Here is a 22,718-nt window from a genome sequence, read left to right as displayed (position 1 = left end):
GTGTATGCGTGCAGAGACAGAAGTTGAGTTACCACACTCCCAGTACATCATTCTCATTGCTCTGTGCTGGGTCACTCTGTTGATTGATTGATTCTCATTTATTCACATTTCCTTTTTGTTCCATCTTCCCCTTAATAAACAATCACCTTAATAGGTTTGATGTTTGTTTCTTTATTTGTATGCATTCTTATAAATCATGGTTTTTTGTGTTTGTATGTATTTTTAAATTATGCAAATGACATTATGCTATAAGTTAGTGTTACTTAGAATACTGGTCCCGAAACTTCTGTTACTCTTCTGCACTAAGTACAAAAATTGAGAATTAGCATGGAGAAACTGTTTCCTATTTATATTTGTTCTGATTATACTTATTGAGATGGAATTTTATATCTTTCAAATCACATAATAAAAATATGGGCCTATATTTTGAATATTATTATTTTTTAACATTTCATTTTTTTAGTAATTATTTTTATTGTATTCTATAAAAACCCGGTCTGTGGCTAATTAGAATTTTAATAAAACTAGTCCTTCACCACAAATCCTTTGACAATCACTGCTGCAGTCTTCATCATACTTATTACTTTTTTATTTCAGCATTGTGTTTTTAAGATCTATCCATGTATGAATTTGTGGTTTGAAAGCAGAATGAAAAGAAAAAAAAAGATCTATCTACAATCTGAGTATTTCATAATTTTCCTTGATTTCCTTTTGAACCCAAGGGTTATGAAGTGAACACTTTTTGGCTCTAAAGTTTATGAGTTTTTCAACTGTCTATTTTTAATTATTATCTAAATTTATTGCATTATAATCAGAGAACATAGTTTTGATGATATTGATTCTCAGGAAAGAGATTTCACAAATTATTTTGGCACAAATGTTTGTTACAGAATTAACTCACCTCATAAAAGTGTACATCAATTGTAATTATTCTCCACTAATGATCTATATACTGGAAGCCTGTTAATAATTTTTGCTTTAAGAAGGAAAAAAACACCAGGTGTGGTGGCTCACACTTATGATCCCAGCACTTTGGGAGGCCAAGGCAGGAGGATCACTTGAGCCCAGGAGTTCCAGATCATTCTGGGCAACATTGAGAAACCCCATCTATACAGAAAAATTCAAAAATTAGCTGGGAGTGGTGTGGTGCCACCTACTCAGGCGGCTGAAGCAGGAAGATCATTTAAGCCCAGGAAGCCAAGGCTGCTGTGAACCGTGATTGCACCACTGCACTCCAGCCTAAGCAACAGCACGAAACCCTGTCTCAAAATAAAAAAATTTAAAAAAATTAAAAAAAAAGAAGGGGCCGGGCGTGGTGGCTCATGCCTGTAATCCCAGTGCTTTGGGAGGCTAAGGAGGGTGGATCACAAGGTCAGGAGTTCAAGAACAGCCTGGGCAACATGGTGAAACCCCATTTCTATTAAAATATACAAAAATTAGCTGGGCAATATGGTGAAGCCCCATTTCTATTATAAAATACAAAAATTAGCCGGGCATGGTGGTGCGTGCCTGTCTCAGCTAATCAGGAGGCTGAGGCAGGAGAATCGCTTGAACCCGGGAGGTTGCATCGAGTCGAGATCACGCCACTGCACTCCAGCCTGGGCGACGGAGTGAGACCCTGTCTCAAAAAAAAAAAAAAAAAAAAAGTAGTTAAAAGATAGACTAATGGTTATCATAAACATGAGCTTTGGCCCAAATTGTACTGTTGCCATTGGCTCATTCTGGGCATTGATGGTAGGCTCGACCATGGCTTACAGAACATTGCTCTGTAGCAACCTGGAAGGCTTTCTGGGAAGGGTAGCTGGCGCAATTTTAAGCTCTTGCTCACCTCAATTTCATTGGGAAATATTAGAAGGAAGACATAGTGGTAAATCAGGATCATGACATTTAATCACATCTACAGCTGGGTCAAAAATGTGTTTCCCAATCCAAAATCCAGTATCCTTGGCCCTCACTCCTATTTCCCAGATCCTCACCCAGATTTTCTTCTACTGGCAACTTTAAAGCATGAGGTGAACTGAGGCAAGTAGAGAATCCTCACTAAATAAATCTAAATGTTGACTCTACTTAGATAAACAGAGTAGGGCAGATTCCACTCTGTTATGAAAGTGGCTTCTTTGAAATATTTAGGGACAAATAGTTAAAATGTGACATTAAGACAATATGACCTAACATTTAAGAGACCTTGGACTGGAAATGTTTTCCTTCATAATTTGTTCTCCTTACATCACAAAGCTGTGGTAAGGGTCAAGTGAGATAATATGTGTAACTGTTTCAGAGACAATAAAACAAATTTTTTTTTTTACTCTTATTGTTTTTTACTCCTAAGATTGGTATTGCTGTGTGGGGTTTGAATTATGTTAAGTTTCTAAATGTAATTTTAAAACTTTAATATTTGCTTGCTTTTGCTTTCAAATAAAGCTTTAATTTTGGAATCATGTTTTTATTTGCAGAAAATGTGTAAAGGTACTATACAGAGTTCACTAGACTATCACCTAGTTCTCTTTCTTCCTTCTACCTACCTTCCTTCCTTCCTTCCTTCCTTCCTTTTCTTTCTTGCTTTCTGAGTCTCACTCTGTTGTCCAGGCTGGAGTGCAGTGGTATGATCTCCTCTCACTGCACCCTCCACCTCCCAGGCTCAAGTGATTCTCCTGCCTCAGCCTCCCGAGTAGCTGGGATTACAGGCGCCCGCCACCACGCCTTGCTAAGTTTTGTATTTTTAGTAGAGACAAGGTTTCATCATGTTGGCCACGCTGGTCTTGAACTCCTGACCTCAGGTGATGTGCCCACCTCAGCCTCCTAATGTGCTGGGATTACAGGCATGAGCCACCATGCCTGGCCCCAACAGGCATGAGCCACTGCACCTGGCCCCAGTTACAGGGGTGAGCCACTGCGCCCTGCCCCAGTTTTCTTTAACGTTAGTGTCTTACATTACTACAGTACATTCGTCAAAACTAAGAAACCAACTCAGGTACCTTGCTACTGTGTAACTTTCACACTTTATTCAGATTTCAACAATTTTTACACTACTGTCCCTTTTCTGTCCAGGATCCCATCCAAATACCACATTACCTTTAGTTGTCACATCTCCTTAATCACCTCTGGTTCCCCGTTTCTTAGTCTTTCTTTGTCGTTTCACAACCTTCACAAATTGAGGAAGTCCGTTCTGGTGTACCAGTCATGAATTTTGTAAAATGTCCCTCAATTTAGGTTTCTCTGCTGTTTTTCTTAGTAACTTTTTGCCAAATTTTATCTAAGTAAAATTTTTATGTAAAACCTTCCATTAATATAGGGCCCAATAAATGCCACGGGTAATTATATGGATCTTGGTAACTGACTTACCCCTTTTTTCCATATAATTCCTGGTTTGCAGAAATTCCACATGCCTTGCAGATGATATTTCTCCAATTTTTAACATGTCACTGTTAAACCAACACCAACCGATAGATTTTGTTTGCCAATCTTTAATACAAGAACCACAGTAAAACCATCGAGCAATGTGCCGAGCATCACGGATTTAATAGATATGATGTGAGAATGAATCCATGTTGTTGATATTAATACATCAATTGATTATCTGTATAACGGTTTTACTTTTCAAAACTAGCATTTAAGTTTTAATACATGTTAAGTGCCAAAAATTAGTAAATCTAGATCAAGCACATTATAGGTAAGATAAATTAATCTTGAAAAGTGAATTATGTAATTGATACTGCAGTTAAACATGGAAAGAGATAAAACAGTAAAAAAACCTCAAAGACTCTACTTTCACCTCTCTTTCTCTCCCTCTCCACACACACACACACACACACACACACACACACATACTCTCTCTCTCTCTCTCTCATAACTACTTAATGAGAACTTGATTAAAAGTGCTTAAGAAAAGACCATGAAAATTATGCCTAAGGATAAAAACAGAATTATTATTATATTATTGGAACAGAATAGATTTTAATCTCAAAAATGATAAAAAGTTATTCAATTAAGTGGCCATTAATCTAAAGTCAGTTCAACTACAAAAAAATAAGGTGGGTGTCTTTCCTGAATAAAGAGATTAAAAAGAAATACAGTGTGATGGAATAAATCGAGATCACTAAAAGCGCTTTTTTTTTCCTCCTCACTTTCTTAAGTGCAACTCAGAATCACTTCTGGGTATTAAGGAAATTCCTATTTTATCTTTGCAGCTGTAACTTCTGGGGAAACCATTTGAGGTCAGAAAATTGATGAGTTCTGAAAATAAACATTAAACACTCCATTAGTCACACTTACATAGGTCATCCTACCAGTTCATTTACCTTTCACAGTAAGCAGCTTGGTAAAGACAAACTTTTGCAATACCCTTGAGATGCACAAGACAAATAGAGAAAATAAGATACACAAATTGGTAATCCCAGCTACTCAGGCAGCTGAGGTGAGATGATCCCTTGAGCCCAAGGAGTTCAGGTTGCAGTAAGCCGTGATTGTGCCACTACACTCCAGCTTGGGCAACAGAGCAAGACCCTGTCTCTAAAAAAAAAAACAAAAAAGAAAAATAAAAAACTACAGAAAGTTAAATAGCTTTGCCAATGTTGTCCAGTGAATTCATTATAGATCAGACTGTATTTATAAATGCCAAAATCTTGTAAATTTTTATAATTTAGTCATTTCAAAATTTAGAAAATAATTTTAGTACTTTCCAAGAATGCACTTAATATTGTTTTAACAAAATAGTTCCTGTCAAAGTACCATTATCTTCTTGTTATTAGGATACCAAATGTCTTTGGAAAGAATGTACAGATTCATGTAGATTTTTATGATAGATGACACAAGAATTTTTCAGAAACATCTTGTATTTTGAGACCTGAATTAAATCTGACTCTTTAAGAAATATCTCACACAAACAAAACAAAAAGCAATATGTAAGTGATATATCACTCTCTGCTGTGTGTTCTAACAGAACTCAGCATATAGCTTACAGATTTTTTCCATTGTTTTACATTAGATTAAACCATATAAAACTGCAGATATTATTGTTTTGACCTACAAAAATGTCAAGTTTACATAGTTTAACTTAATTCTCAGCTGCATAACGTATTTGACTTGCTTGCCAATTGTAAGCAACTTGAAGGTAAAAGACTATACATTATTTGCCTTTTTATCTTAAGCACATAGTATGCAGGACTAGAGAAATAATATACATAGGATAAATCATTGCTAAATTTAGACAAATGAGTAAATGAGTGAGCTGCTCTCAGAAATCAATACATTTAATTTCTGATGTCAGCCCAGGGTAAGACAAATATTCCATTCAAAATAACACTATTGTTTTGTTTTGTATTTTTAAGTTGTATTTATACAATTGCAAATATCTAGATAACTGGTTATATATTTTACTTTTCCTGTGGAAGCTGTGATGAGTAGATACAGTTTAAAACTGAAACATACAGCTATAGAATTTCTACTCTTTCTGTATACATTATATACCATACAAATAAAGCTATTAAAACTAGTAAAAACTATTCTAGTCATGCCAAAAGTTATGGCATAACAAATGTGTAAATTCCTGCATTCAAATGTTTATATTAACATTTATATTTAAATGTTTATATTACATTAACTTCAAAAAGATAGATATATCAAACATCCTTCTCATTAGAGCTAAGGTAAATAAGATGTAGTTATCTATAGGAAAAAGACAAACCTGGGGCAGTGGCTCATGCCTGTAATCCCAGCACTTTGGGAGGCCGAGGTGGGTGGAGCACCTGAGGTCAGGAGTTCAAGACCAGCCTGGTCAACATGGTGAAACCCCATCTCTACTAAAAATACAGAAAATTAGTCTGTCATGGTGGTGGGCACCTGTAATCCCAGCTACTCGGGAGGCTGAGGCAGGAGAATCGCTTGAACCCAGGAGGTTGCAGTGAGCCGAGATGGCGCCGTTGCACTCCAGCCTGGGTGGCAGAGCGAGACTCCATCTCAAAAAGAAAAAGCCAATGCACAGCAGATTATAATTTAAGCAACTGAAAATTTCTTCAATCTTTTTTCCAGTTTCGCACATTTAAAGATACCCTTATTGTCACATGCTTTTTAAAAAATGATACTCTTATCATGCCTATTAATTTGCATGGTTTTCCATCTAAACAAAACCTACTCCTCCAAAGCTTACAATACAGCCTGTTCATGGGGCAGAGAGCCCAGCCTGGTGAGCAGCCTGCAGTGTGGGGTCAAAGAGTGACCTACAAAAGTGCCTCATTAGGGACTCCTGGCACTAGAGTCAAAACAAGGGAACATTTTATCATGGAGCATTGGGATATTCTAGGAACAATAAAAGCTACTGTTGCTAGAGCTCCTGCTGTGTCTGGCCAACATTTTACATATACCGTTTTACATAATCTTCACAGCAATCCTGCAAGACAAACATCATCATCCCATTTATAGCTCAGAGAATTTAAATAGTTTGCCCATGTCACTTAGCTGGAATCCAGGTTTCACATGCTGGAAAGCCCACCATGCATTGTCACCACTGTGTGGTGACAGCCTTCCATTTCTCCAGCAGATACTGAGCAGCAATTGCTCTATGCCTGGCATTTGTGCTAGTCCTTGTGCCTTGGCCTCAGGAAGCTTAGTGTAGGGAAGACACAGAATAAGCAAATACCTTCCCAAATACACGTTGTCCAGGAGTTATAAGGTACCATGTGGGAAAACCAAGCAGAGTCAATAGAATGACATGCGAGAGTGGCAGCTCTTTAGATCAGGTGGCCAGAGAAGGCCTCTCTGAGTAGATGCCGTGTGAGCAGAGGCCAGGAGTAAGAAAGGGCATGAGATGTGCTGATTCTGAGAGGCAAGGATAAAGCCCTCAGGTGGCATCCTTGGAAACACCCTGACATGGCACTAGGGTGGTGGCATTCAACCAAATTGTTTTCTGTTAATTTACCTTCAATCAGATTATGTTCAGCCGACTCATCTGAGGCCTACCAGGTTACTCTTCAGAACTTCTTTGCTATATACCATGTTCACTTCCCAAAGGGACACTTCTTGTGGGCACAGGAAAATGTGTGCAGAGATCAAGCCTCACCTTCCTATCTAATCCTGACATTTTGCCAGTGCAGTCATTGTGAGTGAGTATAACCCAGCTTTCCATGGAATCATTGCCCTCTGGAACCTGGATGGGGCTCTGGGTCTTCCTCTTTGCTCTGCAGTTAACTCTAGAAATCATAGCAAGCTGCTTCAGGGGTGAGCTTGATCAGACAAGGAGTCTTCCATAGAGCAGAGTGCACTGCCTTGCACCAGGGCTTCCATTCATTTATAGAAAGCTTCACACGTCTGCAGTGCTGGGGGAGGCAGCCGGGCAGCTTCGCATCACTGGAACCCACTTATGCTTTCTTGCTCAGTGAGGGCCCATACCTTTTGAGGAGAATATAAAGACCAATAAAACATTTCAATTCTCAAGTTTATGGTCTAGTGGAGGAGATAGACAGTACTCCTATAATGATAAATGCCATTAGTGGTGCACGGTCTAAGGAAGTATGAAAGAACATGAGATTGCTTTTAATTTGACATTGAATCAGGTACCCTGCAAAATGTCTAGCAAAGAACCCAAGACTTAGTAAACATTCAATACACATTAGCTATTACTCTTATTAGGATTGGCTTCACGTAGGAAGCAGAATTTGAGGCAAGGTAGGATTGCCAGATAAAGTACAGGATGTCCAGTAAAGTTTGAATTTCAGATGAACAACAAAAAAATTTTAAGTGTGTCTCAAATATCACATGAGACATACTTATACTAAAATAGATTTGTTGTTTATCTGAAATTCAAATTTAACTGGGACACCCTTATTTTTATTTGCTATTTGCACCAACCTAATACATCTGGCAAATCTAAGCTGAAGATTTTTTTCTTACTTTTATTGAAGTATAATTGACAAATAAAAATTGCATAATTTAGGGTGTACAGCTTGATTTTTTTTTTAATTTTCCTTTAAAGGGGAACTTCTCTCTGATTGGTGTTTTGATACACATAAACATTGTGAAATGATTACCACAATTAATCTAATTAGCACATAAAACACCTCATATAGTTACCTTTCTGTGTGGTGAGAAGACTTAAGATCTACCTTTTTAGCAACCTTCAAATATACAGCATAATATTATCAACTATAGTCACCGTGCTGCACATTAGACTCCAGAACTTATTTATATTGCATAACTCAAACTTTGTGCCCTCTAATCAATATCTCCCCCATTTCTCCTATGCCTCAGGCCCTGGCCACCACCATTCTACTCTTTTCTTCCGTGAGTTTGACTATTTTAGATTTCACATGTAAGAAAGATCATACAGTATTTGTCTTTCTTTCCTTTTTTTTTTTTTTTTTTTTGAGAGGGAGTCACACTCTGTGGCCCAGGCTGGAGTGCAATGATGCAATCTCGGCTCACTGCAACCTCCTCCACCTCCCAGGTTCAAGTGATTCTCCCTGCCTCAGCCTCCTGAGTAGCTGGGATTACAGGTGCCTGTCACCATGACCGGCTAAGCAGTATTTGCCTTTCTATATCTGCTCATTTCACCTAGGATAATGTCCTCTAGGTTCATCTATGTTACTGCAAATGACAGAATTTCCTTGTTTTTCAAGGCTGAGTAATACTCCATTGTGTGTATATATATACACCACATTTTCTTTATCTACTCATCCATCAGTGGACACTTAGGTTGTTTTCATATCTCAGCTATTGTCAATAAAGCTACAATGAACATGGGAATGCAGGTGTCTCTTCAAGATCCTGATTTCATTTCCTTTGGAAATACACTCAGAAATGAGATTACTGGCACAGAAACAGGAAATAAATGGGATTTTTCATGGCACTTTATGATCTCCCATAATTCACTGAGTATTTCCTATGTGACAGTCACTGTTCTGAGAGATTTACAAGAATTGACTCATTTATTCTTCATAAAAGCGTGGGGTAGCTTATCAGCATCCTTATTTTACAAATGAGGAAACTGAAGCATAAAGAGGTAAAGTAACTTGTCCAAGAACACGGAGCAGGAAGTGGTGCAGCTTGGATTATGAACCTAAGATGTTTGGTTCCTGGAGCTGCTGTCATCTTAATATTTTAAATAGAGAAAAGTAATATGTTCCAAATAAACTTATAGAAAGCCTTCAGGGCCAGCTTATCACCAAAGTTATTTTTTACAAGCCAGATCACCCAACCCTAATTTCTGCATAAAGTGAAATATTGTTTGCTAAATCACTACTGCTGGTGGCTACAGCTAGCTTACCTAAGCACCTTCTATATTCTTTCACGTATAGAAATATGGATATACCCTCCTACGCTCCTCTTTTCATTCTCAAAGCCACTCGGTTCCTGGAATGAGAGATCTCCTAATTGTTGGCTGGAGAATCAAATGCTACCTTTGCAACAGCTTATCGGAAGCAAACAAGCTGGGGGAATTGAGCAAGAATTTCTGGGATACCAACAGCATAGGAGGAACAAAAGATGTAGAGGGAGGGTTGACTGTCTACACAGGACAAAGCCAATGATTAACCAAACCTCCTTCAGATTTAAATGGGATGGGAACTAGGAGTGGAGGCAACCCTTTCTTTCAGCTGGAGTGCTCCTCAGGAGCCAGCCCCACCCTTAGAAAAGATGTTTTCCATGAGGATCGTCTGCCTGGTCCTAAGTGTGGTGGGCACAGCATGGGTATGGTCCTTTTCATTTTCTCTTCTTGCTTTCTCTCTGGTGTTTATTCCACAAAGAGCTTGGAGGTCAGAGTCTACCTGTTCTACGTACTGACACACTCTTAGCTTTATGAACTCCAGGCCTGGGAGGAAAGTTCCTGGATGGGCTTGACACCTCAAGAATACAGGGTAATATGACCCCAAGAGGAAGATCTTAGATGGATGAGAGTGTACAAACTCACAAGGGAAACTTTAACATCTGTCATTCAGTCTTACCACATTTTGTTTTGTTTTGTTTTAAAAAGGGCAAGAATTCTTTGCCATCCTTGTACCTATAAAGCCTTGGTGCATTATAATGCTAGTTAATAGAATAAAACATTTAATGGTAAGATTTGTTTTCTTTAATTATTAATTTCTTGCTACTTGTCCATAATAAGCAGAACTTTTAGTTTTAGAACAGTTTTGCTGAAAGGTTGTTTTTGTGTTTGTCAAGACAGAAGAAAAAGCAAATGAATTATCTTTGGAAACATCTTTGCAGTATGAGAAGAGATTAGTTAGTAAGGCGATATGCTTTTCGGAAGTAATGGTATTCTTTTAAATTATGAATCCATCTCTAAAGGTTACATAGAAACTTGAAGGAGAGAGGAACATTAAGTTAAGATGGTGTAGGTTTTTCTACCGAAGCAGCAATTACAGGAGAAAGAGCTCTACAGTTTTCAACTTTCTTTCTGTCTGCAGTCATTAGTAAAAATGGAAAGGTAAAATTTAACTGATTTTATAGATTCAAATAATTTTCCTTTTAGGATGGATTCTTTAAAACTCCTAATATTTATCAAATGCTTATTTAGTGTCATACACAGTTAAGAAATTTGTAGACCTTGTCTCCTTTAATTTTCATAACAACTCCATAAAATGGGTCCTAGGATTTCCATTTAAAGATAAGAAACCTGAAGATTGCGGAAGCCCTGTGGCTGCTGTCCTTAATCTCTGTGAGAGTGCCATCTCTTCCTGGGGACTTGTAGGCATGCCAGCGTCTCCTCTTCTGGCTAACATTGCTCTTGCTCTCTTTTGTGTATGTGAATGAATCTTTAAAGACTGCAGATACTGGTGAAGGTGACTTTCTAGCTGAAGGAGGAGGCGTGCGTGGCCCAAGGGTTGTGGAAAGGCATCAATCTGCCTGCAAAGATTCAGACTGGCCCTTCTGCTCTGATGAAGACTGGGTAAGCAGTTAGGCGGGGAAGCAGGAGATTCCTTCCCTCTGATGCTAGAGGGGCTCACAGGCTAACCCGATTGGTCCCAGAAACTTTTTTAAATAGAAAATAATTGAATAGTTACCTACATAGCAAATAAAGAAAAGGAACCTACTCCCAAGAACACTGTTTAATTATCTCCCCAACTCTGGATCATTAGTGGGTGAACAGACAGGATTTCAGTTGCATGCTCAGGCAAAACCAGGCACATGAGTCTTGTGGCCTCAATTTCCTGGCACCTAATTTATGGGTAAGTGGACCCTCATTCCAGAATTTCTCTGCGACCTCTAACTAGTCCTCTTACCCACTTTTAAGCCAACTTGTCTGGAAGAGATAGGGTAGGAAGAAATGGGGGCTGCATGGAAACACGCAAAATTATTCTGAATCCAAGAGATAGATCCTTACTGTAATTTTCTCCCTTCACTTTCAGAACTACAAATGCCCTTCTGGCTGCAGGATGAAAGGGTTGATGGATGAAGTCAATCAAGATTTTACAAGCAGAATAAATAAGATCAAAAATTCACTATTTGAATATCAGAAGAACAATAAGGATTCTAATTCGTTGACCACTAATATAATGGAAATCTTGAGAGGCGATTTTTCCTCAGCCAATAGTAAGTATTACATATTTACTGCTTTGACTTTATAACAGAAACAACAAAAATCCTAAATAAATATGATATCTGCTTATATTTATGACAATTTCATCCCAAAGTACTTAGTGTGGAAACACATGCTTTCATAATATCCTTGAAAATTTTAACGGGGAGCTTTTGTTTTTGTTATTTTTTCAAAGTAAAAGATGTTAACTGAGATTGTTTAAGGTCACAAAAGTCAGAATTTTGGATTAAAAACAAGAATTTAAATGTGTTCTTTTCAACAGTGTATACTGAAAGTAGGATGGGTCAGACTCTTTGAGTTGATATTTTTGTTTCAACTCTACAAGTAGAGGTGAAAACTGAGAGGTCAAGGAACTTGTTCAAAGACACAGAGCTGGGAGTTCAACCACCAGACTCCACTGAGCTGATGATGTAGATTTTTAAATTTAAAATATAGAGTCAAGCTACATCATTCTCACAGTCTACTCGTTAGGGTTAGGAAACATTGTATTCACTCTGGGCATGGACAGCGAGTCTAGGGAGGCCTCAGTTTCTCAAGTTTTGCTTTGCCTTTTTACAACTTCACAAACACTTGACATTTAAAATCAGTGATGCAACACTAGCTGGGAAGTGAGTGATCCTGTTGACCTAAAACAGCTTAGGAACCATTTCAAATCTATAGATAAAAAGAAAAACTCATCAGTGAGAAAATCCAATATGTTCAAGTCCCTTGGTTAAGGATATTATAAAATAATTGGAATGCAATCAAACCAATTATTTTAACTCCAAATTACACCTTTAAAATTCCAAAGAAATTTCTTCTTCTGTATTTATTTGGGATTACTAATTGCTATTAGGACATCTTAACTGGAATTCATGGATGGCTGTAGGGCATAACATTATCCAAAAGTCAAATGCCCCAGAGGTTTTGAACTCACAGATTAAACTGTAACCAAAGTAAAATTGGGAATATTTACAAGCTAGTTTATTTTTCTTTCTTTCTTTCTTTCTTTCTTTCTTTCTTTCTTTCTTTCTTTCTTTCTTTCTTCTTTCTTTCTTTCTCTTTCTTCCTTCCTTCCTTCCTTTCTCCTTCCTTCCTTCCTTCCTTCCTTCCTTCCTTCCTTCCTTCCTTCCTTTCTTTTTTGCTGGCAATTACAGACAAATCACTCAGCAGCTACTTCAATAACCATATTTTCTATTTCAGACCGTGATAATACCTATAACCAAGTATCAGAAGATCTGAGAAGCAGAATTGAAGTCCTGAAGCGCAAAGTCATAGAAAAAGTACAGCATATCCAACTTCTGCAGAAAAATGTTAGAGCTCAGTTGGTTGATATGAAACGACTGGAGGTAAGTATTTGGCTGTGGTCCCGGATGTCTTTGTTTTTGAGTAGAGGGAAAAGGAAGGCCATAGTTATGCATCGAGTGTCTACTACATGCAGAGAAAAGTGTTATATCCATCATCTACCTAAAAGTAGGTATTATTTTCTTCACTCCACAGTTGAAGAAAAAAAATTCAGAGATATTAAGTAAATTTTCCAATGGTACATAGATAGAAAATTTCAAAAGCAAAATGTTCAGTCCCAGTCTAATTCCAAAGCCCATTACATCACCATGCCTCTGAGCCTTCAGCCTGAGTTTCACCAAGGATCATTTAATTAGCGTTTCCTTTGAGAGGGAATAGCACCTTACTCTTGATCCATTCTGAGGCTAAGATGAATTAAATAGCATCCATTGCTTATCCTGGCTAGTCCTGCAATACCCAACATCTCTTCCACTGAGGGTACTCGATAAGCAGAAAACAGAGAATATTAAGTGGTAGGTCTCTGAGTCAAAAAAAATGAAACCAGTTTCCAGAAGGAAAATTAACTACCAGGAACTCAATAGATATAGTTTATGTATTTGTATCTACATTTTCTCTTTATTTTTCTCCCCTCTCTCTAGGTGGACATTGACATTAAGATCCGATCTTGTCGAGGGTCATGCAGTAGGGCTTTAGCTCGTGAAATAGATCTGAAGGACTATGAAGATCAGCAGAAGCAACTTGAACAGGTCATTGCCAAAGACTTACTTCCCTCTAGAGATAGGCAACACTTACCACTGATAAAAATGAAACCCATTCCAGACTTGGTTCCTGGAACTTTTAAGAGCCAGCTTCAGAAGGCACCCCCAGAGTGGAGGGCATTAACAGACTTGCAGCAGATGAGAATGGAGTTAGAGAGACCTGGTAGAAATGAGGTTACCAGAGGAGACTCCACATCTTCTGGAACCAGATCAGAGACGGAAAGCCCCAGGAACCCTAGCAGTGCTGGAAACTGGAACCCTGGGAGCTCTGGACCTGGAAGTACTGGAAACCGAAACCCTGGGAGCTCTGGGACTGGAAGTGCTGGAACCTGGAACCCTGGAAGCTCTGGAACTGGTAGTACTGGAACCTGGAGCCCTGGGAGTTCTGAAGCTGGAAGTAGTGGAACCTGGAACTCTGGGAGCTCTGGAACTGTAAGTACTGGAAAGCAAAACCCTGGGAGCCCTAGACCTGGTAGTACCGGAACCTGGAATCCTGGCAGCTCTGGACATGCAAGTGCTGGGCACTGGAGCTCTGAGAGCTCTGTATCTGGTAGTACTGGACATTGGCACTCTGAATCTGGAAGTTTTAGGCCAGACAGCTCAGGGTCTGGGAACACGAGGCCTACCAACCCAGACTGGGGCGCATTTGAAGAGGTGTCAGGAAATGTAAGTCCAGGGACAAGGAGAGAGTACCACACAGAGAAACTGGTCACTTCTAAAGGAGATAAAGAGCTCGCGACTGGTAAAGAGAAGGTCACCTCTGGTAGCACAACCACCACGCGTCGTTCATGCTCTAAAACCGTTACTAAGACTGTTATTGGTCCTGATGGTCGCAAAGAAGTTACCAAAGAAGTGGTGACCTCTGAAGATGGTTCTGACTGTCCCGAGGCAATAGATTTAGGCACATTGTCTGGCATAGGTACTCTGGGTGAGTTCCGCCATAGGCACCCTGATGAAGCTGCTTTCTTCGACACTGCCTCAACTGGAAAAACATTCCCAGGTTTCTTCTCACCTATGGTCAGAGAGTTTGTCAGTGAGACTGAGTCTACGGGCTCAGAATCTGGCATCTTCACAAATGCAAAGGAATCCAGTTCTCATCACCCTGGGGTAGCTGGATTCCCTTCCAGTCGTAAAACTTCAAGTCACAGCAAACAATTTACTAGTAGCACGAGTTACAACAGAGAAGGCTCCACATTTGAAAGCAAGAGCTATAAAATGGCAGATGAGGCCGGAAGTGAAGCCGATTATGAAGGAACACATAGCACCAAGAGAGGCCATGCTAAATCTCGCCCTGTCAGAGGTATCCACACTTCTCCTTTGGGGAAGCCTTCCCTGTCCCCCTAGACTAAGTTAAATATTTCTGCACAGTGTTCCCATGGCCCCTTGCATTTCCTTCTTAACTCTCTGTTACACATCATTGAAACTACACTTTTTTGGTCTGTTTTTGTGCTAGACTGTAAGTTCCATGGGGGCAGGGCCTTTGTCTGTCTTATCTCTGTATTCCCAAATGCCTAACAGTACAGAGTCATGACTCAATAAATACATGTTAAATGGATGAAATAATTCTTCTGAAACTCTATTTGAGCTTATTTAATCAAATTCTTTCACTATTCAAAGTGTGTGCTATTAGAATTGTCACCCAATTGATTAATCACATTTTTAGTATGTGTCTCAGTTGACATTTAGGTCAGGGTAAAAACAAGTTGTGTTAGTACTAATTGATGCTTAGCTACCTGTACTGGTTACTTGCTATTAGTTTGCGCAAGTAAAATTCCAAGTCCAGTTGAGGAAAATCCCCTTTGCAATTTGTAGGTATAAATAACCCCTTATTTGCATAAGTTCTATCCCACTGTAAATGCATCCTTTCCCTATGGAGGGAAGGAAAGGAGGAAGAAAGAAAGGAAGGGAAAGAAACAGTATTTGCCTTATTTAATCTGAGCTGTGCCTATCTTTGTAAAATTAAATGAGAATAACTTCTTCCAACCAGCTTAATTTTTTTTTTAGACTGTGATGATGTCCTCCAAACACATCCTTCAGGTACCCAAAGTGGTATTTTCAATATCAAGCTACCGGGATCCAGTAAGATTTTTTCTGTTTATTGCGATCAAGAGACCAGTTTGGGAGGATGGCTTTTGATCCAGCAAAGAATGGATGGATCACTGAATTTTAACCGGACCTGGCAAGACTACAAGAGAGGTTTCGGCAGCCTGAATGACGAGGGGGAAGGAGAATTCTGGCTAGGCAATGACTACCTCCACTTACTAACCCAAAGGGGCTCTGTTCTTAGGGTTGAATTAGAGGACTGGGCTGGGAATGAAGCTTATGCAGAATATCACTTCCGGGTAGGCTCTGAGGCGGAAGGCTATGCCCTCCAAGTCTCCTCCTATGAAGGCACTGCGGGTGATGCTCTGATTGAGGGTTCCGTAGAGGAAGGGACAGAGTACACCTCTCACAACAACATGCAGTTCAGCACCTTTGACAGGGATGCAGACCAGTGGGAAGAGAACTGTGCAGAAGTCTATGGGGGAGGCTGGTGGTATAACAACTGCCAAGCAGCCAATCTCAATGGCATCTACTACCCTGGGGGCTCCTATGACCCAAGGAATAATAGTCCTTATGAGATTGAGAATGGAGTGGTCTGGGTTTCCTTTAGAGGGGCAGATTATTCCCTCAGGGCTGTTCGCATGAAAATTAGGCCCCTTGTGACCCAATAGGCTGAAGAAGTGGGAATGGGAGCACTCTGTCTTCTTTGCTAGAGAAGTGGAGAGAAAATACAAAAGGTAAAGCAGTTGAGATTCTCTACAACCTAAAAAACTCCTAGGTGCTATTTTCTTATCCTTTGTACTGTAGCTAAATGTACCTGAGACATATTAGTCTTTGAAAAATAAAGTTATGTAAGGTTTTTTTATCTTTAAAGAGCTCTGTGGGTTTTAACATTTTTATAAAGATATACCAAGGGCCATTCAGTACATCAGGAAAGTGGCAGACAGAAACTTCTCTCTGCAACCGTGGAGAGTATTGGTTTGAGAACTTCTCTTCCCATACCACCCAAAGTCATAATGCCATTGGAAAGCAAAAAAGTTATTTTATCCATTTGATTTGAATGGTTTTAAGCCAATATTTTAAGGTAAAACTCACTGAATCTAACCATAGCTGACCTTTGTAGTAGAATTTACGACTTATAATTACAATACACGATTTATAATTACAATATGTATTTATGTCTTTTGCTATGGAGCAAATCCAGGAAGGCAGGAGAAACATTCTTTCCTAAATATAAATGAAAATCTGTCTTTTAAACTCTTCCACTAGACATTGTAATGCATACTTATTTTTTTCCCAAGGTGTAATCAATTTCTTTCTAAAACACATTTAAAATTTTAAAACTATTTATGAGTATTAAAAAAACAGACATAATTCAGACATTAATAAACAATCTCCCAAGTATTGATTTAACTTCATTTTTCTAACAATCATAAACTATATTCTGTGACATGTTAATTATTATTAAATGTAAGTCATTAGTTTGAAAGCATCTCACTAAGTATGATCTATGCTATATTCAAAATTCAACACATTTACAATATTTCATCTAAGTTGCATCTTTAATCCTGGTGGCCTTGCTCTCTGATTTTTAACTTGTATCCTTTTCTATTAAGATATATTTGCCATTTTCTCTTGAATATGTATTAAAATATCCCAAGCAATCCAGTATGCCACCCTTTCTTACATAGCTTCTATTCTGATATAACTGCATTATTTCTCAAAGAAGGAAGGAGAGAGGGAGGGAAGGAGAGGAGAAGAGAGGGAGGAGGAAAAAGGAGGCTACAGCTAGGGGCCAGAGCCTGGGGATCAAAGGGGAGATAACCTTGCAAATGTATCACAGATGAACCCCAGAGTTCTTGCATTTCTTTATGGGGAATTGTAAATCTCTGATACAAACTAAATGCTATACCTTCAAATGGCTGGATATTTGGAAAATAACTTCTTCAGAATCAAATGAAGCTTCACTTCTTTCAGACATCAGAACTTCATGCTATCTCTATCCCCACTCCACTTACACCCACACATATTGCCTTGACAGAATTTGAGTTCAGACTAGAAAATATTTTGTTTTCCAGAATAGCATACCATGTAGGAATGTAATTGGTTCCTGGAATGAAAGTGATTTTGAATGGGAAGGGCCATTCACTTCTAGTTATTTAGAAGATTTTGAGTTTATCAAAGGATTAGATAAACCTCTTTTAATTTAACAAATGGTAGCCAGTATCAGCAGGATTATGAGAACTGGAGATACAATATGGTTGTAAGAAAAGACATGAAACATCTATTTTCCATTTCACCTTATCTTTAGCCTTCTATTTATTTCATTTTTTCTGAAATTAAATATTAATTTAGCTACCTGACTCTTATTCACTCAGAAGCCCATTTCAACTTGGTTTTCATGCAATTACCACGCTCTTGAAATTGATCTCAAATCAACACAACTTTGCAATTCTAAATTAAATGTGCTGTATTCAAGCCTCTTTCTACTTCTCTCTTTTAAATATCTGCTACTTATTTTCCCTTATCCTGCCTCTTGGGCCTGTCCTTTTGTCTTGGTTTCTATACCATTTCTTCCTTTCTCACTCTTTTCGGTGTTTTTAACTGGTAATTTCTTCTCGGACCACTTCTTAAATGTAGGGCTTTCTCATTGCATTTACATTGGTACTCATCTTTATCATTTGGGATTAGGTTTGGCACATCTGACTTCAACAAGGCAGAAATTCATTTCCTGCTCACAGAAAAGCCTATGTAGGAGTATGTCCGCATAGTCTTCAGAAAGCCGTCATTTTAATAAGACTTATATCCCTCGGTTCAACTTGTCATCCAAATATCATGTCCTGTGGCAATCTGGAAGAAGAAGAAAAGACAGAAGGGCAAAGGAGTGCCTTCTCCTTTTAAGGAACTTTCTTGAGTGTTCTAAACAGCACTTCTGCTTATATTAGCCACAACTTAGTCACATAGATAAGCTTAGTTGCAGGAGAAGCTGAGGCAAGTTGACTATTAGTTGGGTACAAGACTATCCTAACTAAGATCAGGATTCTGCTAATAAGGAAAAGAGAGAGAATAGATAAGGAAGTCTGCAATTACCAGTCTTGGCCAAACATTTTCTCACTCTACAATGAGTACCCTTTCTCCTTGATTGATCTGACGATTACCATAGCTTCAACTACAATCAGTGGCCTTAAGCAGGAGGCAGACATTAAGATTAAGTTAAAACTTCTTAGCTTGGAATATAAACTCTTTCACAAATTGGTCCATTTTCAACCTTTGCAATCATTCATTCTACACATTAGTTACACTGAATTTCTCACTGGCACCGAAATACCAGCTTCTTTAATGATTTGGGGCCTTTTCACAAACTACCTGGAAGACACCCATTCACCCCTTGAAAAACAGCTCAAATAATGCTGTTTCTGTGAACCTTTCCCCAGTGCCCTCCATAGAATGAATTGAATTATCCTCTAGGTCCTCACTGTTTTTGTTCTTATCTCAAAAATAGCATATTCTATCCCTAACTCTAACATTTATATTATTTGTGGCGCTAGGTTATAAATTCCTTTGGGACAGAGCTATTTATATAGTGCATCCTGTCCTACACAAAATGTTTCCCCATTCTAAGATTATGCAGTCTTTCAAATACTTCCTTAAATTTTTAAATGTTTTTTTTCTTTTTCCTGTTTTTTCTTTTGCATGTATATATTTAACCTAGAATTTATTTTAATATCTCATGAAGAAAATCTACTTTTGTCTTCTTGTGGATGGATAGCCAGTTATACTGGGATCCTTTAATAAAGAAAGCATTCTTTGTCCATAGAATTAAAATGTCAATTTTTTTCTATAAGATTTTCTTGGGATCTATATATAAACTCTCTCCTGTGCTTATACCTGCTTGCTCACATTTCGAGTACAGAGTTTGGATGAAGTAGTCTCTATCCTATTCCCCATTATTTTTTTCCTTTTTTTTTTTTTAGTCTGTAAAATTGTACTTTTAATTTTTATTTATTTTGTTGTTCTGGGACTACTTACAGAAGTTTTTCTTAATTTCCGGTTTTCTCATCTTAATACCCAATTTGTTATTTTTTTAGGGGGTTAGAGTGAGTCATCTTTCAATCACTAGTTTTCAAGTATTTTATAAATTTTGTTAATTTAACCAACTGTTTCATTCTAAGTATTTTAGATTTTCTTAATTAATTGATTAATTAATTTTATTGCAGTGGTACAATCATGGCTCATTGCAGCCTCTACCTCCTGGGCTCAAGCAATTCTCCCATCTCAGCCTCCTGAGGAGCTGGGACTACAGTCACACACCACCTTGTCCAGCTAATTTTTTCATTTTTTGTAGAGACAGAGTCTTGCTATGTTGCCCAGGCTGGTCTTGAACTCCTGGCCTCAAGCAATCCTCCTGTCTCAGTCTCCCAAAGTATAGAATTTTTAAGATTTTCTTTGTGGACAAGTTTGCATTAACTTTTGCAAATGTTTCATAGGTGAAAATAATGTATATTATCACATCCATATGTTGTAATATTGCATATTACCAAGCCTGTTGATGGTACTATTTAAATATCCTATATCTTTTCCTTTTTATGTGTCTTTTTTTAAGAGACAGAGTCTCACTCTGTTACCTAGGCTGGAAGAGTGCAGTGGTGCAATCATAGCTCACTGGAGGCTCAAACTCCTGGCCTCTTGCCTTGGCCTCCCAAAGTGCTGGGATTATAGTTATGAGATTTTCATTGTGTTTGTGTGTGTTTATAAAAAGACCTCACTCTGTGGTTTTGTGCATGTGTGTGGGCTCTGCATTTTAGGAATTCTGTTTCATACGGTTGGCTCCTTCCTTATACAGTGCATGAAAGTTTATGACTGTTATATCTTCTTCACAAATTGTACTTTCTACCATTACATAATGTTTCTCTTTTTTTTTTCCATTTATCCTTTTGGAATTAAATTCCATCTTGTGAAATATCAATATTGTCATCACTTTTGATTTTCTTTTCTTTGAATTTGTCTACATGTCTTGACATGTCATTTCATTTTCAACATAATTTTTGCCACTTTGTTTAGAAGACTTTCCCAAAATAACAGATGAATTTTTAAACGTGACTTTATTTTACCATTGTTTTCCCTTTTCTTAAGTTTTATATATCCCTTTATTTTCAAGATTTATTTCTCATCTTATTTAGAATACTTTCTTATAAATAATACATTTTAAAACTTAATTATTTTACATTTACTTTAAAATATTATTGTTTCGTCTTTCCTTAACTTTTGCTCCCTTAATTATATAAGATGGTCTCCCTCCGTTAACATGCAAGTTCTATTCAGGCTATCCATTTCAAATTAGTCTTTAGTTGAATGAATGGATTAATGAACAAAACAGTTATGAATGTGAAAATTTTGCCAGGAAAAGACATGGTTTTAAATATTTCTGCTAGAGAGAAAAACGATGAATCGGGGTTTTTAATCCTGAGTCAGGAATAGAACAAACATCTGGCTAGATTTTAATTTTACTTCCAGGTAAATCTATCTCCATCCTTTAGCCTGAAGCTGTCTTTGATGTTCTCCTTTAGTATACCATAGTATATGTTATTCTTTTCTTAGGTGTAGGAACTGTATTTGATATCTAGTACTTAACACAAGGCCTGACACATAACAATGACTCAATAAATTTTTGTGAGCTAAGGAATCTAACAGTTAAAAAGGAACTTTTGGGACCAGGCACAGTAGCTCATGCCTGTAATCCCAGCACTTTGGGAGGCTGTGGAAGAAGGATAGCTTGAGACCAGGAGTGCAAGACCAGCTTGGGCAACATAGTGAGACCCTGTCTCTACTAAATAAATAAATAAATAAATAAATAAATAAATAAATAAATAGGCTGCATATGGTGTTGCATACTTATGATTCCAGCTACTGGGGAAGCTGAGGTGGAAGGATCACTTGAGCCTAGGAGATCAAGTTTGAGGTTGCGGTCAGCCGTGATTGTGCCACCGCCCTCAAGCCTGGGCAATGGCATGAAACTCCATCTCAAACAAAACAAAACAAGGAGCTTATCATCTGTTCCAATTTTCTACAGAATGCATAATATAATGAAGTTAAGATGCCTTGTTGGGTTCTTATTAAAAGATATTATTTACATTTTAATCCAAGTCTTGTGTTTATGTATTTACTTTCAGTTCCTGGAAACTCTTTAGGATAAAGAATTACAAGTTTCCCCCCAAATATGTGGATACTTTTAATGGATAATCAATTATTACTAGTGTTCTTTTAATGAAGGTGAGAACATTTTATGAACTGATTTTTCAGCTGAGTAAATAGTAGTTTAAGGAGGTGAAATAATGTGATGATAAGGAGGACATCTGGGGATGAAGCCGACAGTATTGTTCTTACAGGTTCTAACCACCTAAGTTCCATGCCTCATTCATTATTCATTCTGGGATAATGATACTACACTTCCTAAATAAACATGACACTATTGTATATAGCATTTGCTTTTCATAATTGGCCCAGTGGTATCACTGATCTAATTATATTTTGTCATCGGTTCCCCACCAAAACAAAATATATTTCCAAGTTAGTTAGCTGATGCTGGGGGTGCAGCTGGTGAATCAGAACAGAAAGACCCATCCAGCCAAGTTCACTAATCTTTTTCATGTCTAGAAAACCTGAAAGGAAATGCCAAGGTGTCAATGTAAGCACATGCAATCATAAATTAAAGCTTTGTTATATTCAAATAAAGTAATAAAACGTTTATTGCTTGCTGAAACAGCTTGGGAAGCAGCCACATTTAAATTTCTTGTAGCCATGAACATAATACAAGTTGCTTGTGTATAACAAAATTTACACAGAAATCATTTCTGAGCTATCTTATATTTGATGTATTTGTTTATACATTCATTTAAGTCACATATTACCTCTTTTTAATGGAATTCCAAGTACTTTATAAATCTCATGTACAGAGGAAAATGCTTAATTAATTGGGGATGAGGGCTGGAAGTGCATTAAATATCACTGAGGAAAGCAGTATCATGAAGAATTTGCCCCTGGGGAAATCTCACTTAATTCTTAAACATGAACAGGACATGATGTCTTCCATTTTCACGTAGTAAGAG

The 22,718-nt window shown here is 37.8% G+C and overlaps 1 protein-coding gene across 1 annotated transcript; it reads left to right on the top strand.

The window, feature by feature from the left end:
• Positions 1 to 9,624: 9,624 nt before the first annotated feature.
• On the top strand, positions 9,625 to 16,283 carry FGA (fibrinogen alpha chain). Its single transcript, XM_055274057.1, has 6 exons — positions 9,625 to 9,678; positions 10,751 to 10,876; positions 11,337 to 11,520; positions 12,710 to 12,855; positions 13,450 to 14,869; positions 15,574 to 16,283. Exons 1-6 carry the CDS (start codon positions 9,625 to 9,627, stop codon positions 16,281 to 16,283), a joined length of 2,640 nt encoding a protein of 879 aa, XP_055130032.1.
• Positions 16,284 to 22,718: the final 6,435 nt, after the last annotated feature.

Source organism: Symphalangus syndactylus, chromosome 4, assembly GCF_028878055.3.
Source record: "Symphalangus syndactylus isolate Jambi chromosome 4, NHGRI_mSymSyn1-v2.1_pri, whole genome shotgun sequence".
NCBI classification, from domain to species: Eukaryota; Metazoa; Chordata; class Mammalia; order Primates; family Hylobatidae; genus Symphalangus; species Symphalangus syndactylus.
The sequence above is the reverse complement of the archived record's forward strand: the minus strand, read 5'-3'. Positions and strand labels throughout refer to the sequence as shown.

Bases quoted from the DNA above. Each gene is read 5' to 3' on its own strand.
- FGA (XM_055274057.1), top strand. From the start codon at position 9,625: ATGTTTTCCATGAGGATCGTCTGCCTGGTCCTAAGTGTGGTGGGCACA. The intron at 9,679-10,750 runs GTATGGTCCTTT...GAATCTTTAAAG, and splicing joins GTGTGGTGGGCACAGCATGG to ACTGCAGATACTGGTGAAGG. The intron at 11,521-12,709 runs GTAAGTATTACA...TTTCTATTTCAG, and splicing joins CGATTTTTCCTCAGCCAATA to ACCGTGATAATACCTATAAC.